The sequence below is a fragment of the Lathyrus oleraceus genome, chromosome 7, assembly GCF_024323335.1.
Source record: "Lathyrus oleraceus cultivar Zhongwan6 chromosome 7, CAAS_Psat_ZW6_1.0, whole genome shotgun sequence".
NCBI lineage: Eukaryota > Viridiplantae > Streptophyta > Magnoliopsida > Fabales > Fabaceae > Lathyrus > Lathyrus oleraceus.
The window spans coordinates 220752340-220771099 of NC_066585.1; the positions used below are offsets into that span (position 1 = coordinate 220752340).

At 31.7% G+C, this 18760-nt stretch overlaps 1 protein-coding gene across 1 annotated transcript; it reads right to left on the reverse strand.

Moving 5' to 3' along the window:
- Positions 1–16350: 16350 nt before the first annotated feature.
- On the reverse strand, positions 16351–18065 carry LOC127104518 (probable aquaporin NIP-type). The gene is made up of 4 exons (XM_051041702.1): positions 17640–18065; positions 17354–17551; positions 17189–17250; positions 16351–16821 (listed from the first exon to the last, which is right to left on the reverse strand). The coding sequence occupies exons 1-4, from the start codon at positions 17982–17984 to the stop codon at positions 16599–16601; spliced, it is 828 nt and encodes a 275-aa protein (XP_050897659.1). The 5' UTR covers positions 17985–18065; the 3' UTR covers positions 16351–16598.
- Between the last annotated feature and the right edge of the window lie 695 nt (positions 18066–18760).

The following is an 18760-nucleotide window of genomic DNA, read 5'->3' on the forward strand; positions in this document are numbered from 1 at the left end:
GTAAATGTCACTATCAAGTGAACCATACAAATAAGCTTTTACAACATCCATCATGTGAAAATTAAGCCATTCATGTGCTACAAAGTTTATTAAATATCGAAAAGTGCTTGCATCCATTACTGGTGAATAAGTCTCATCAAAATCAATTCCAGGTCTTTATGAAAATCCTTGAGCGACAAGTTCAACTTTGTATCTCACAATTTCATCTTTTCATTTCGTTATCGCATGAAACCCTATTTGTATCCAACTGAATTCATACCTTGAGGTGTTTGGACTATAGGTCCAAAAACTTGTCTCTTGTGAAATGAGTTTAATTCTGCTTCAATTGCATATTTCCATTTTGGCCAACTCTCACTTTGTTTACAACTTTTAATAGACATTGGTTCATGATCCTCTTTGTCATTTATCACATTGAGCGCTATATTGTATGAAAAAATACCATCAATGTCGACTTCATGTCAGTTCTATTGTACTCCATTATGAACATAATTTATCGAGATCTCTTTATTTTCATGAGTCTTAGGTATATGTTCAATCTCTTCTAAAGATAAAAATGTTTAATTCTTTTATATTTTCTATAGCCTCACTTGAGTCATCTTTATTCTTAGCTCCTTTTCTTGTTCATGGATTTTTATCTTTGAAACCGATTGGTCTGCCATGCTTCATGCGTAGTTGAGACTCATTAGATTGTTCAATAGGGATATACATTTCTATTGGAGAATTTGCAGCTGGTATATATGATTTAGTCACACTTTTTGGATTAGTAAATGCATTTGGTAATTAATTTTGCTAAGTTTTGCAAGTGAATTATCTTTTGAACTTCTAGTTCACATTGTTTTGGCCGAGGATCAATATGAGATAATTATAATTCATTCCAACTGATCTCTTTTTCCAGTTTCTTATTCTCTCCCCTTAATATTGAAAAATTTGATTCATCAAAATGACAATTAGCAAAACGAGCAGGGAATAAATCTCTCGTGTTGGTTCAAAGTAATTTGCAATAGATGGGAATTCATATCCAACTTATATTTTCATCCTCCTTTGAGGACACATCTTAGTGATTTGTGATAGAGAAATTGGGATATACACCGCACATCCAAAAATTCTTAGATGGGAAATATTAGGTTCTTTACTAAAAACTAATTGTAAAGGAAAGAGGTGTGATAACTTGTTAGCCTAATGCGAATCAATATTGTAGCATGTAGAATTGCATGTCCCCAAACAGAAATTGGGAGTTTGCATCTTATAATAAGTGATCTTGCAATTAATTTTATACGTTTAATAAATGACTCTACAAGTCCATTTTGTGTATGAACATGTGTTGCTGGATGTTCAATGACAATTTCAATAGACATACAATACTCATTAAATGCGTGAGATGAAAATTCTGCAGCATTATCAAGACACATTTTTTTGATAGGATAATAGAGAAAATGAGCTCTTATTTGAATTAGTTGAGCTAACAATCTCGCAAACGCCTGTTTGCAAGTTTACATTAAACAAACATGTGACCATCTAGTTAATGCATCAACTAAAACATAAAATATTTAAATGGTTTGCATGATGGATGTATTGACCCACAAATATCACCAAGTATACGCTCTAAAAAATTGATAGACTCATTTCCAATTTTTGTTGGTAGTGGTCGAATTATCAACTTCCCTTGTGAGCAAAAGCTACATGAGAACTTATTTCATTGAATAATTTATTGGCTCTTTTATTGATGACCACATGATTTTTAATTATTTTTTGCATCATTATATAACAGAGATGGCCTAACTGGTCATGCCAAATTACAAATTTATTATTATTTGAAAACTCATACTTTACAATGACATGTGCTTCAATTGTACTAATATAAGTATAGTACATGCCCGAGGAAAAAGCTATTAGCTTTTCCATTACACATTTTCTGTCTAAATTATGTTGTGTAATACAAATATATTCGATACCTCCATCATCTTTTGTTTCAATATGGTATCCATTTAATATAATATCTTTGAAACTTAATAAATCTTTGTTACATTTATAGGAATATAATGCATTTCCAATGTGTAATATTGTTCCTCCACATAATAATACACTGACTCTTGCAGAACTTTCAATTATTTTTGAGGTGCCAGATATAGTGCAGATATCAGATTTTCACTTCATTAAATAAAAGAAATATTTTTTATCTTTAAAAATTGTGAGTAGTTACACCATCGACGATGCAAATATCTTCATTAGTGGTGCAAGTGATGTCATTCATTCTTCTAAATTTTGGAGCTTCGTGCTGATAAAGAGTTATGAAATAAGGATAAAGAAGATAAAAGAGAAGAGAGAAAAATGAGAATATTTTGTCTATATTATTTCATTGGTGTAATCTTCTACATCATATTTATAGAAAATCATATAAACAATGTAATAAATACAATTGGTTATAAATAAGGAATGAGATTTTGGGAGACAGACATGAAATTCATCATAACAATATTTTAATTATTATATTTTAAAAAGATAATTTTCAATGAATTGAAATGTATAATTTTTTTAAATATTTAATGTATTTTGTTTTAAACATAAGTTAATAATTATGATGTTTTGAAAAATTGTTTGAACAGTTAAAATAAATTTTTCTTAAACTCATATATATATATATATATATATATATATATATATATATATATATATATATATATATATATATATATATATATATATATATATATATTCCGAATCAAATGACATCAAGGTATTAAACTTTTAATCTGACATCTCTGATAATTCTTCACCCTATATCCGTATAACAAAATCTACCATTGGATTTTCATGAATTTTTATAAGCGTTGGTTTTTACGTATCACATTGACATGTCAAATGACTTCCAATTGATATTAAATTTTATAAACATGATCTATATGATAATAACTTTCAATTCAACAGTGGATTTTGTAATACAAATATATGGTAAAGAGTTACTAGAAGTGTCATGTTATTAAGTTTGACACATTAATGTCATTTGATAATGAATATATATATATATATATATATATATATATATATATATATATATATATAATATATATATATATATATATATATATATATATATATATATATATATATATATAATTTAAAAAATAAGTGAAATAGAAGAGAGTTAGAATTATAGGGAAATAAAAGAAGAAAATGGTAGAATTATAAAATCAAAATAAAAACAATTTTTTTTAAAGAGACATGATGAGATTTTCAGAATTAGAAATAAGAAATAATATCAGAGGGTAACATTTGAATCAATGGTTTAAAGAATGAGCATATGGAGAAAAAAAGTTATTCGCTCTAAGAAAACAATAATGTAAAAGATATGTAAAAACGAATAGTTGTAACAAATATAGTCCCATTTAATACTGCTTCATAATATAATTCATCAAACGCAGCAAAACAAATTCAACAAACAAAAGAGATAAACAATTATAAAATTCTAACCTTGGTATTTGATACTCGGTCTTCACACAGTAGGTCATTAAAAAAAATATTTTCCTTGACCAGGCTTCTTCCTACATTGCTCAGTAATAGAAGGTATTAAAATGAAAACTTTCAAAGAAAATAGAAATAAAATATTAATGAGAAAAACAAAAATAATTTAAAGAGATATATGAATGTGAGAAAAATATACACAAGAACGGGGGTTGAATTGTGTAGGAGGAATTTACTTCTTTTTCTTCAATCTTTTCAGAACCTGAGAAGTAAAGCCCAAATTCTGATCCAAGTTAAAGTCTGATTCAGATTAGAGTCTGACTTCAGAGTTTTATTGCACAACAGAATATATATGCAGGAGTAAATAGAGCGACACACAATATATCCTAGTTTCTCTCAAACCTAGAGTAATCCAGTCTCCTTGCAGCACAAGATATTTTCACTATAATAAACATATTACAATTTGCTCAATTAAACTAAAAAGAGACTTTTTCTTAAGCCCTCAAGCAAGAGACTTTATTGCCTGAACAACATGTTCCAAACTTCTTGCTCAATCCCATGAAAAGAGATTGTATGCTCAATCAAACTCTGAAAGAGACTTCTGGTTTTATCCTCAAGCATGACACTTCAATGCTCAATCTATCCAGAAAGAGACTTCCTGCTCTACCCTCAAGCATGAGACTTCAATGCTTAAACACTCGGTTCAAGACTTCTTTTCTCAAGCACTCAGCAAGAGACTTCTTACATATTCTAAACAACAGTTTAGGATAGTAATTACAAATGCACTTGATACTCTTATCAGTGGTGCATAGTTACAACACAGATTCTGATGTCTTTAACATTTCTAAGATTAACAATGATAAGAATCTTAAGACCCTATTGTACAGGATAATAGATATACAAAAGTGTTCTTGCTTGTATCAGATCCTCTTTGTGTTGTGTGGTTTTTGTTGACAACTTATTTAAAGACTTTCACAATATTTGAATCTTTAGCACACTCAAAGTTTTTAACCAAAGTCAATGAACCCATATTGATTAACTTGACCAATCATCTTCAGCACGTTTTTCATATCCTTGAACTTCCTTTTATAGGACTAGGAAAATAGACGTTAGATGATTTGAATCATAACGGACAAGCTTAGTGAAGAAGTATTCCAAGAGAAACGTTGGAAACTAGCATCTGATTTGAAGCTTCGTCCACTGAATAATAGCAACACTCTTAGTATCTTTGAAGGTACTAGATATCCACCAACAGGTAAATCAAACTAAAGATGTCACATCTCTTTTTCTCAAGCCTTGCAAAACGAGACCCTAGTTAACTTTGTCCAGAAATATGATGCTTTGATAAGACAAGACTTCTTTAGTACAGTGTACGCATTAGATGCCCTTTAGTCTTTCAGAAGCTGAACTGTCATCAGAAGCTGGGTCGAGACCAGAGTCTGATACATTTAGATGCTGATGAACAACTATAGATTTTGATCAATCAGAATTCAAGTCACTTCTTTAAGGAACTGAGTCTTTTGATAGGATTGAACACTTGATATAGTTTGATTTTAGAACCTGCACACTTGAACAACTATTAGCAAACCTTATTGTTCTTTAAATACATTGTTTTCATCAAAATCTTTAAGGGCATGAACAAATCTTGCTATAATAATCTCCTCATTTTTGATGATGACAAAAACATGTATTTAAGAACGATGGTTGATGATTTAATTAGCACAGTCTAACATCAGAGTCTGAGGTTTATAAGCTCCCCCTAAGTTAGACAGTCCATTAAGGTGAGGTTTGTAAGCCCCCCCTAAGTCTGATAGTTCATTAAGACAAGGTTTGTAAGGTCCCCTTAACTCCTTATCTATGTTAATTGAATCTTATGATCAACATATTCTAACATTAGGGTCAGAGTTTTGTAAACTCTCCTTGAGTTTGAAAAACCTTAGGTTGAGGTTGGTAAGCTCTTCCTTTAGTTTGACAACTCATTAAGGTAAGGTTTGTAAGTTTTACCTAAGTTCTGTCTTTATTAATTAAATTATTCATCTTAAGGCCAGTAAAATAAATTACTCAAAAATATAAATAACTTAAAGCTTATTAAAATATATAAATAACTTAAAGCTTATAACTTAGAAGCTATTTTGGTAGAAACTACTTTGTTCAAGTCCCGATGCTTTAATCTCTTCTTAAATACTCCATGCATTTTCTCCTCCTTTGTCATTATAAAAAATATTTAAAAATAAAGACAGAAACAATACAACTAAGAAAAATAAAAATAAATTTAAAACAGTTTAAATGCACGGAATTTTGAAAGAGTTTAAAACACTGAAATATTTGAAAAACATTAAAAGATTAAAACATTTCTCAAAAGAAGAAGACAATTTAAAATAATTTAAAGCTTATTTAAGAATCTGAAAGAAATTATTTACTTCTTATGGTAAATAGCTGTTGTTTCAGTTTATAAGAAGTAATTATGATCCAATATGGCATGCTTAATTAGTGATTGGCTTTGAGAAATTCAAAGATCATAAACTGAAACACGCAAGATGTTTGATCTTATAAAAGCACACAACTTATTCAAGTCGAATCACAGATCCACATTCACAGAACAAATATCTGGTTCAAGATGAATACTACTTTTGAATAATCTACTACTCCTATTGTTTCAGAGACTTCTATAGTCTCTGAGGCAACTTCTGATCAGAAGGTTAGACCCTCCGAAGAAATTCCTTCAACCTCTCCTCCTCATGCACTGAAGCCACGACAGAAGATTAGTAAGAAGAAGAAGAAGTCCAAGAGAAGAAGAATATTAAGAGAAGTGATTCATTTCGATTCAGATGAAGAAAAATAATTGGATTTAGATTGGGGAAACTTTTTCCATGCTTGGAAACCTAGGGATGATTAAGATTAATGTTATAAACATCTCTTTATAATCATTCCTTTAGTTCAATAAAGTTCTTTTCTTTTTTTTTTTAATTTGCAAACCATCATTTTAATCATAATTATTTCCTTTAATGTAAACTAATTAAGAAGTTCATAGTTCAGAAAGAAAAAAATAACACTTTTAACATGATATTTCTTTTTCATTCGATTCATTTGATACATCCAATTAACCATGAAAATTGATTTGGTTATACAATCAGAGGCTAAGAAGGAGTACATCAAATAAGACTAAGAATCTAAACATACAAGTTTTAAGCAAAAAGAAATTACAAAGTAATTATTTTGACATAATGTTACATTATACATTCATTGATTGAAGATGCTTTATAGGTAATACAAACCAAAATCAAGAATAAAATCTTAGAATCTGAAAAAGAAAACTATGAACAAAAGAGAAACTAAAAATGCTCTAAGAGCAAGTTACAGAAATGGAAAAGAAAAGGAAACGACTACAAAATTAAAAAAAAAATCAAACAAATGAAGCTTAGAAAGACTGCTGAAGTCTGGTGGAAGAAGAAGAAGGAGATAGAGTTGGACTTTCCTTAAGAACCACCATGATCTTCACCAATAACTCTTCATCCCATGGTTGAATGAATTGTCATCTAGACTTACAATCGTTCCTTGCAAAGAGACAAGTTCACTTAGAACTCGTTCAGAAAGAGTGAAGAACAACTTTCTCTAAAGGAGAGGCAATGTTATGTTTAGGAGGTTGAAAATTATTTGATGAAATTTCACTCTTACGCCTGAGTGAGGAAGAAGCAGAAGATCACGGTCAAAGACTCCCAATTCTTCAAGGAGGGCTAGCCTTTCATTAATGCTCTCTAGTGGGTTTTTCACGCCAAGGTTTGAGCTAGAGGTCACTCAGGTTAGGACCATCAAAATGTGTTCTCTAGTACCAAGTAATTAGGCAAAGAGTGATATGAATGTAATCATCTAACATAAGGAAAACTAGGTAACTAACTCCAAAGGTACTATCCCAAAAATATCATACCCTAACATAAGCCACGTTACAACTTTGAAAAGACCTCAAAAATTTGTGTTTAAATATGACTTTGATAGACTTGGTTAAAATTTTTATAAACTCATTGTTAAATGCTTCTTTACATTTATTGTGTGATCACCTTGTCAAATTGATTGAATAAAGGTTAGATGAGAGATAACTTGAGTACTTATGTGTTTGGAAACGCTTTTCTGAGTTAATTGGATTGAAGCACTGCACATACGTGTTGATCAGAGAAAAAAAATAAGAATGGTGATGTTCATTGGTAAGAGTTAGCATTTCATTTTTGATTAAATTTTCAGTGTACAGACAAGTTACTTGAGGATAAGCAAAAAAGTAAGTTTGGGGTTGTGATGACACTCGGTCATCATGTAATATTTTGAAGCAATTTTGGATAAATTGGTGGAATTATGAGCAAAAGCCAAGTCAAAATGTGAAGAAGTGAGTAAAATATCCAAAGAGGAATAAAATAGGGACTTAGTGAAAATTTGAAGAAAAAGGAAGAAAAAAAGTGATTTTGCCTATGTTTTCTCGTGGTTCCGATGCTGACTCCGTGGGAGGGATGTTGTCGCATCGCGATCATGATGGTTGCTAATACAATCGCGATTGTAAGACCCTAATTTTGACCCTAAGATCCCTCATGGCATCATATCATTGCACATTGCATTTGCCTCAAGGATTATAGCATCTTGGCTCCTTACCCTAAGTTTGGGACTTGTGTGAGTTGGTTTGAGACCACCAAGCATGCTTGAATTGTATATTATTGATTTTCTTATTTTTTTATTAACCAAAAGCACAAAAATATGTCACTAACTTTGTTTGTTTTGAAGCTTGAGCAATCATGTGATCCAAGGCTCCTAGAAGGCTCCTATGCTCAATGAAGTGGCCAGATGAAAGTGAAAGCAAGCATGACAATGGTTCACAAAGCTATAAATCATCATATATGCATCCCAAGTATCTCAATTTTTCAATTTGATCAAGATAAACAAAAGGGCTTGAGGATTGCTTCCCAAGGAAACCCTAATTCAACTGTGCATTGATTGTGCCTTGCTAATGAAGCAACCTCAAGCCATGATTAAATACAATTAAGGGAAGTTCTTTAATTCATAATTTTATGCATATATGAGCCTATTTGAGTGCCTTCAATCATTCATTCATCAAGATTGGAAGTTTGGACTTGAGAAGTTGATCTGTCAATTCATTTGACTATTTTGAAATCCACTGAGACCTAACTTTTGATGTGTTTGGAAAATGAAGATGACCCCAAGAGAAAAAATGTTCTTAAGAACCATATGAACAACTTTCATGTTCATCAAAAATTTATTTAAATCTTGGAAGGTCATCATTCATTTCAAAACATTATAGGTCATTTTGACTAAAACCCTAATTTTAGGTCAACTTCCCAAGGACCTAACTCCTTCATTTTTCATGATTTTGATGTGGGACCAAGTGAATTGGAAATTTTAAGATGTCTACTTTAATTGTTATGTTGGACAAAATTTCATAATCCTAAAATAAATACATGTGATAATACAAAATTATAGGCCACTTTGGACCAAAGTCATTGAAATGTGAAAAAGTCCAACTTCAAGTGCCCATAAGTTTCTCATCAAAAATCCAAATGATTAAAAATTTAAGTCCAAATTGATTGTGTTGAAAAGATATACAACTTTTATGTTGAAGGCTTTGTCATTTGAGGCTTTCATCATTGAAACAGAAGGGCTTGAAGTTGGTCCATTTTGGCAAAATTTCCATATACATGTTTTGTACATTGAACTTCATGACCAGTTTTCAATATTTTCCCAACTCCAAATGGATTTTTGTTCAACATAACATTTGTTCCTTATGTCAAGACCTTTCCAACCATTACCCACATGCCTATGTTTCAATTTTGCAAATGGCATTTTCGAAGAGGAGAAGTTTTGGTTCCAATTATGCATAACATGATTAATCTTCTTGCACACTCCATTGCATGGCTATCTGCACGTCCAAACCTGATCCATGTGACTTCAGCATGCAAAACCAGTTGCTTTTAGGCCTCCCATGCGCCTGTACAGGCCCATGCATGGAGGACCCAAGCTCATGCACACACGAGTATTCCCTTGCTTGCATCAGCCTTGCCTATAAATATAAGGTTGCATTCACTTCAAACTTCAACCTAAAGGCGCCTAAAATTCTGCAAAAGTGAAATCCAAACCCTCACTCAAAGGAATTTTGATTTTTCTCTCAATTTTTCAAGTTCAATTTTCAACTTCATTGGTTGATCTTTGAACTTCAATTCCTTAGCCTAGCTTCTTTGATACCTCAAGACCAAGCTGCATCAAAGAATTGGAGTGGATCTAGCATTGAAAAGTTGCACTTCAAAGGTTGTTATTCAAACTGTTTTGATTCGAATCTCTCTTAATATTGAGCATTTCTTGCATTGGTTGGTATCTCTGAAGTCCTCATGTGAGAGGCAATTGGTTTGTGCTTTTAATTTTGTGAATTGAGTAAGTTCAGTTTGAACACCATAATTTTCCATCTCAGATTTCTCTCTCTATAGAGATCTTGAGTGGAAACCAAGGGTACAGGGGTGATGTACATCACCCCAGTTTTCGAATGGTGTATGGATCATGCATTATGGTGAAGGTTTGAAAACCTGCAACTCTGGCCAGAATAGTGAGTCTCACAGGAGAAGACGGTGGTTTCCACCACCGTCCCCACGTGCATGAGTTCCTGGCCCTTGGATCTGGCTCCTCGGATCTAATCTTAGTCGTGCTTTGTTTTGACTTATTTTAATGCAGCGTGGTTCTATATTGACCAAGGCCTACCATGAGCGCGCGTTATACAGCCTTCTGATCAGCCACGTCATTTAATGAGCCTTGATCAGATGCTCCTTGTTTTTTTTCCAATTTCTGAATTTCATTTTATTTTCTTTAATTCCATTTTATTTTAAAAATTCATAACTTCTTTATTTAGAATCACAAAAATATGGGACCAATTGCAAAATTTTTCTTTTAAATTCTAGTTTCTGAAAATGATTTTTAATTATTTTTGTGATTCCATTTAATATTTTTTGTGAATTATTTCTTTTTTGGTTGTTTTTAATTCATTTAAAATACTTTCCAATATTCAAAAATGCCAAAAATATTTTCTTAACATCTTTGAATGATGATAAATCTATGAAAAACATTCTCATCAATTTCTTAATTGATTTGAGATTTATTTGAGATTTTAGTTCAATTATGTTATTTCTTTTCATTTTTAATTATTTAAAATTAGTTTTTGTTTTCAAAAAATGATGAAATTTTTTGTCAAACCTTGTTTGACCATGTTGAACTTATGATGATCCAATTGGACTTTTCCAAGTTGATTTGAATTGGATTTGAAGTTTGACCTTTATTTGTTTATTTTAATTCAAGTATTATTTTAATTCCAAAAATTACCAAAAATATTTGTATTGTTTCTTGACTTCTAAGCTTCATCTCACTTCTGTTTACCATGGATTGATGTTGATTCCATTCATGTTTGATCAATGTGTGTTGGTTATGTCATTTGAATTTCAATTATGTACATTCCATCTCTTCTTCTTCTTCTTCTTTTTTCTTTTTGATCAATGAGTTAATGATTGGTGGTTAGCCTTGACATATGAGGGGCTTAAGCTTCTTTGATCCAAATCAAATTCATCTTGATCAAAGATCAAGTGAATTGCTTTGCATTAGAGATAGGTTGCTTCTTGGTCAAGCAAAAAACCTAAATCCATACAAGATCATTCTTCTTTTCTTTTGGCATGACAAGTTGTAGGAGCTTGGCTTACTAGTCATGGTCTCTAACTTGTGTTTGTTTGCCTATAGTTTTATTGAACGGTCTCAGATAGGTGTGACTACTACATTTGTCCACTTACGATTGCTTAACATAGCGCTAAATTGCCTTATGGCACACTAACACTAACTACTAATTACTAACTTTTAATTCAAGCATTTAATTCTTGCAATTTACTTTAATGCAATTTAATTTCTTGCTCATTAGTTCATTCGTCTTTGCCCTTTGCTCACTTGAGCTCATGTTTATGTTAATGCAATTTGCCTTTTGCTCACTTGAGCACATTATTGTGTATATACTATTGCCTTGTGGCTTGTTTTGTTTTGTTTTTTTTGTGATCCCAAAGCAAATGGAGAAAGGACTTAGATTTAGGACCTTACCCATGCTAAATGGACTTTCAAGAGCAAATAAGCCTCATGCCTTTAGAATGCTATATATGTTGAAGAACAACTAGGCCTCATGCCTTTAGAATGCTTAATCTTGAAGATGAATTGAAAGGACCCTAATTCTAAACTTACTCTTGTCCATTCTTTTATTGCATTGTGGAACTTTTTGATTTGTGTGTTCTTGTGTGATAGGGATCCTAAACTTGAGCTAATTAGAAGAACAATTGTCATGGACATCCAAGATAAGAGATACAAAAGCCAATTGGAAGATTCCTAGGAGTTTGATTGATATTTGATTGATTGCTTGAGTCATTTCCTTATTGCTTTCTAATTCCAAAGGAAAGGAGAAACTTGGATCATCTTTATGATCTCAAGAAGGGAACTCCAAATGGTTTTATTTCTCTTCCATCATCTTTGCATGTTTAGGATCTAGCCCTTCTCTTCTTCTCTCCACTCTAACCCAAGCCAAACTTTTGTGCAAATATTAACATTGCTTTCAAAACTAGAAACCTAGGCATTATGCCTTTGATTTTTCAAACTCTTTTCATAATACTTATTTTGACTTGAACTTTAAGTCAACTTTGACTTTATTTTGTGAATACTTTTCATTTGTAAATACAACTCACTCAAATTGTTTTTGTGGTTCCAATGGCCACTTTTGACAAAGCTTTTCATAAACATTAGCTATTAGGTTTGAGTTATCCTAGAGGTTGATATAATACTCACCTGTGTCCTTAGTGATGGACTATAAGTCTTCCATGCTTATTATAGGGTTAACCCCTCACTAGCATGTTGAAGCTCTCCTCACATGATGGATTTGTGGTTCTAGGTTGAGTTTTCTCCCTTTGATAACAAAAGACCTTAAGGCTTTTGACCAATCAATTCACCAACTTTTTTTTTGAGATTTTTACCCCGAACACGAGGTTTTGATTCTACTCTTTTTTAAGATGGTACGTAGGCAATGAGTTTATCCATTCAAACACAAAATTATAAATAAATTGTATATTCTTTTCTCCTCTCCTCAATCATGTTTGCACAAATATTTTCACAAATACCAACCTACCATACGACATTTGTTAAAAGGGCTCCTTTAGAGTACTAAGGATGTTTTGGATGCTTAAAACCTTCCCATTGCATAACCAACCCCCTTACCCAGATCTCTGACATTTTTATTAGTTTTTGATTTGATAAAACTTCTCGGTTTTTGTTCGCTTTCTAACCTTTCCTTTGGATAAATAGAAGTGCGGTGGCGACTCAAATTGTATGATTTACTTTTGATTTAGTCAATAAATCTAAAGGTAACGAATACCCCGCTACAACGATGAGGCAGTTTCTGATACGCGTCAGCTGCTATTTAAAGGACTTTTTGCTACTTTTTTAGAGGTTCCAAATTTGAGATGGAAAGTGATGGCCAAGAGCTTTTAAGCACGAACATGAAGAGCATTGGATGCATTGAAGAGCTTATTTTCTATTGATTTCCATGAATACTTCCTATCGACTCATGGTAATTGTTAATTTAACTATGATTGGCTAAGTTATTTTAAATTAGGTCTTTTAGACTAACCTAGTTTTATTATGTTGGATCATATGATTGTTTGAGATTATTTGAAGGTTTTAATATTATCATTGTTATTTAATTGTTCTTGTGTTCATTGCTTTTTGTGTGTTGACGAGCACATGAGTTGATCTGAGATGAGTAGGGATTACTGACTATAAGTCTACCGATATGAACTAGGACAATTATTCAACTTAATAATTAACTAGGAATATGTAATTTTAAGTTGTGGCTTTTGAATTAACAAACTTAGAAACACCTGATTTAAATTTGAATTGACCTAAGGATTTAGAGAATTATTGTCTAAATTAGTGAGTTATACACCAAGGAATTGGGTATAGTGGTCTTGTTATTCACTCTAATATTATATCATAATTATCATGTATAATTATGGGATTCAATAAAAAGATCAAATCTCTTTTCATTATCGAACTTTTCTCTGTTAAATTTTCTTTTCTTGTTTTTATACCAAATTACTATTGAAAACCCCCCAATTGTTTATTTTAAATCACACTATTATTACAGTGTTAAATTTGCAATCCTTGTGGAGACAAATTATTTTATTACTTCGGCGAGACTAGTTTCCAAGATGAATCGTCATGCATGAAGTCTTCATAGGGGTTTCATATTCGCCAAGGTGAAAATTATCGAGTATGACTCATATTGTGATATAATTAAGGGTATTATTGAGTATAGCTTATGTTGTGAAGAATATTTTGGATAAAGATAATTGTTTATTGTGGGTAATTAGGGATTAGGGTTTAGGTAAATTGAGCCCTAGTATTATATATATATATATATATATATATATATATATATATATATATATATATATATATATATATATATATATATATATATATATATATATATATATATATATATATATATATATATATATATATATATATATATATATATATATATATATGCTATTGTAGATTGTTGTTCTAACAATTGATATCAAATGATAGTTAACTCTGGTGCGAAATTCAAAATAACGAGGTTTGATGGGATGGGTAATTTTGAATTATGGCATAAAAGAGTTAAGGATTTGTTGGCTTAACAAAGTTTACAGAAGGCACTACGTGAGACGAAACCATGCTACATGAAGGATATCGGTTGGACAGAGATGAAGGAGAAAGTCGTATGATTGATTTGCCTACGTGTTTATCATATCCCGGGCTCGATGACTCCGAATGAAGTTTGGGACAAATTAGAGAGTGAGTATATGTCAAAGACACTGATGAAAAATTTGTTCCTAAAACAACGACTATACAATCTGAAGATGTAGGAAGAATCTGCTTTGTAACAACATGTCAATGTCTTCAACAATATAATCACTGATCTGGTGAAGCTTGGGGTGGAGATTGATGACGTTGTGATTGTTAGTAGGTTTATATGACCACTTGGTGACTACTCTTACCTATGGGAAATACATTACCATTCTTGATGTAATTACTGCTACACTTTTGCCCCATTCCTAAAGGAAACAAAGTATCGAGGAAAGTACTCAAGGTGATAGTCGGTATGTGAAAAGAGAGTCAATATTGTGGTTAGAACAATGGTTATGGACATTGTAGAAAGAAAAGGTTTAAATCTAAGAATCTTAAAAAGTTGAGTGTTACAGTTGCATACAAATTAGGCATTGGAAGAGGGAATATCCAAACAGAAAACATGGCTCATCGAGTTCTGGAAACATGGTTTAAATTGATGATTATGGAAATGAAGCAGATATAATGTGTGTTTCATTCAGTAAGCGCACAAATGCATGAATTCTTGACTCTGTTAGTTCTTACCACATGACTTTGCATCAGTAATGGTTCACTATATTTAGGTCATGTAATTTTGAATTTGTTTATCTAAGTGATAATAAAGCATGTACTATCACTGGATGAGACAAATTTAAATTACCATGGACAATGGTGGCGTGTGAATATTGAACGAAGTCAGATATATTCTAGAATTTAGGTTTATTTTATTTCCCTATGTACTTTATAAGCAAAAGGTTCCCTCTACGGGTTTGATGAAGATATGTACACTATGAAGGTTAACAAGAGTGCATTTATTTGATCAGCACAATGAGGACTATAGGTAACATCTACGAATTGTTTAGGAACACTATTGAGGTGATGTTGTAGTAGTTGAGCCTAATAATGATGCAACCAAACTCTGGCATATGCGTTTGGATCATCTCAGTGAGCGGATGATGAGGGAAGTTCATAGGAAAAATCTAATAAAGGGTGTTTGTAGTTGCAAGTCTGAATTGTGCAGCTATTGTATACATGGAAAGGGAAAGAGGTTTTGTGAAGAACACAGTATTTAAAGACATTTATCAATTTGCAAGACACCATAACAAAATTGTATGGTAGAGATAATGAATATGTTTCTAAATGAAAGGGAAATATGTCTCTTGTTAATTGTTAGACTATTAAAAGATTTTTGGAAATAGGCAGTTAACATGGCGTGTTATCTTATCAATAACTCACCACGTGCTTCATTTGAGAGAACTGTTGTAGAGGAGGTATAGACAAATAATTCTATTGATCTTGACAATTTAGGATTTTTGGATATCTAATTTATGTGCATATATTCAGTGAAGATCGAACCAAACTTGATCCAAAGTCGAAGAAGTGTGTCTTATCCGATTACACAAAAGGTGTGAAAGGGTTTAAGTAATGGGATCCGATGAAAAAGGAAGATGGTAATTAGCAGATATTATTTTTTAGAAAAGAAGTTACTATTGAAGCGGACAACTGATTAGCAAATATGTGATTCAGGAGGATTTTAAGGAGGAGTCAGACTCTCATACCACTTGTTAGGAAGGTCTGGGAGTGTCAAAAGTGTCAATTAATTAAATATTCAAGATCCAAGAGACTTTGAAACTACATATCATCCAAAGTCTTAAAATTGTATGAGGTATGAGTCACTTTTCTTATATATCAAATATTTTCTTTATTTCAATTCTATAGAGAGCTTAACCATGGATAATTGAATCCCAACATATCCCTTTCTATAGATATGAAAAATTAAATATTCAAAGATGTCAACTCTTTAAATAAATCTTAAATAATTCTTTACTAATTTTTATCTTTGCGTGAGAGGTACCTTGATTTTATAAGAAAATATATATGAATTACTCTGGTACCCATGAGAAAAGGCGAGTTTGGTATATGCTGAAATCAAAAGTCAAATGCTTACTGAAAAGTCTGCCGTTCTTTTTATTCTTCCTTATAATACTTTTTAGCCAAAAATAAAGCGATGAACAAATGGAAGAATGTGTAGATGATATTGACCAGAAATCTATGCCTTCATGGCATATTATTACACAAAAAAATCTAATTTCTGGCCTTAATCCTAACATGCATGGGAAAATTTAATAACAAATGTTTTGATATATCATCATCACCATACTTATTTAGGTTGCATCCAAAGATGATTTAAAGCAATGACATGTTATCTACTAAAAGCTTTCTCTTGATCTTGAAACACTTTTGAGGAAGCTTGAGGTTCGACTTATTTCATTTAGTGGTTTGTCAGTGAATCTGATCAAGTTGTAGGCTGAGGAACCTAGAAAGGTACCAAGAATGGGTCCAACTATATAAACCCATACTCCAGTGTAAATGTGCATCACCAATGCAGGTCCAATGCTTCTTGCTGGGTTCATTGATGCACCTGAGATAGGCCTGCATGCAATTATGAAATTAATCAATAGTACAAACTTAGTCTTTAGTCTGATGTACCGGCACACAGCTATCAACTGAGCAGACTAAGCAACCCTTTTAATAACGCTTAAAAACGCTATTATAGACAATCAACCTATAATAACTGAAGCTTTAATAACGTTTAAAAATGCTATTTTATAGACAATCGACCTATAATAACGGGAGCTTTCATAGCGCTTAAAAACGTTATTATAGACAATCGACCTATAATAACTGGAGCTTTAATAGCGCTTAAAAGCGCCATTGAAGGCCTTTTCTGGTGTAGTGATAGTAGTATAAACTAAATTATGATAAGAAAAATATTGAAACTTGAAATTAATTAAATTACCCCGCCATGAATACATCTACTATGATTGTCATACCAACGGCAATCCCGGCCAATTCTCCGACCTATTTGATAAAAAAGATGAGTTATATATAGTTAGTATTATATAACAAATAATGAGGTATAACAAACATCAATAGAAATGCTATAAAATTTGAGTATACTAACAGCTCTATTGTCTGTGGAAACAGCAGATATAACAAACATCAATAGAAATGATGCGAGTATCTCGAAAACAAGAGACTGAACATGAGATCCAGACGGTACTGTTCCGAAAAACGATTTTTCATCTAGCTCAAAAAGAAGGCACAATGTTCCGCTAGCAAGGATAGATCCTACCATTTGTGCAATAATATACATCGGCACCTGCAAAACATTCATGAATCCGTCGATATTTCAAACCTTTCTTGCGATGCAAGTAAACTAAGTGGTGAATGGTGATTAGTATGCATGCCTGTTTGAGTGGGAACTGACGGTAGATAGCGAAGCTAATGGTGACGGCCGGATTGAAATGAGCACCGGAGATGTGACCGAGAGAATAAACCAAGATCATAACCGATAGACCCCATGTGATACAAATTCCGGGAAACGTTATCGTTCCTTTACTCTCTCCCACATTATTCAGAACCACTGAAGCACATCCTGCAAATATTAAGAAGTATGTTCCTATCACCTCAGCTATTAGCTTTTGTATGGTATGAACTACCTCAGGAGAATTAAAAAACCCTAACTCCTTCTGTGTTTTTTGTGCCTTAAGGTCACCACCTTCTTCCATTTTTGAGATCTCTTGATCAGACATTTTGCTTAAATAACTAAACTCAACTCTTTCTTTTTTCTAGACTTGTCTATGCCTTAGTTTACAAAGTTTATGCTTGTAATCTAAATGTGATGATTGATGTGTTTGGAAGTTTAAGCTCATAGTTAAAGTATATATTTTTGTGGTTTTGCTATTTTTAGCACCAATCAATGGAGGTAAAAGTTTCTTTTTTGGGAAATAAACTACCACTACTTTACCTTCTCTAAATATATATAAAATCAATGGTTGATTTGTAAAAACTAATATAAACCATTGAGTGTACTTCACACAAAACTAAACCATTTACTCTTATTTTAGTTAATCTTGGAATGTAAAGTTAGTTAAGTGATTTAAACTTCAGTTAGTAAAAATTGTATATTAAATTAGGAAGTATAAGTAGCAAGAGCTATTAGGTTAAGATGTATATATTGTCATTTGGGAATGTATCGTAACAAATTTTTATATTTACAATTTATTATATTCAGTTATTAATAAAAAAAACGAGTTTTATAATAGTATTACAATATCATGTTGTAAGTATAAAATCACATTACCACATTTACACATACTATTAAATATACTTTCTCAAGCTAATAAGATTTCAGCTTAAGTCTTATAATTCTTTGAAATTTAAGGTTTTTATTTTTATTTTAGTGAGCCTCTAGAATTCAACTCACTTTATCGTTTTGTAATTAAGAAAAAAACTATTGAATACAAATTTTAATAATTTAAACAAAATATCAAACCATGATCAATATAGTATGGACCTTTAAAAGATA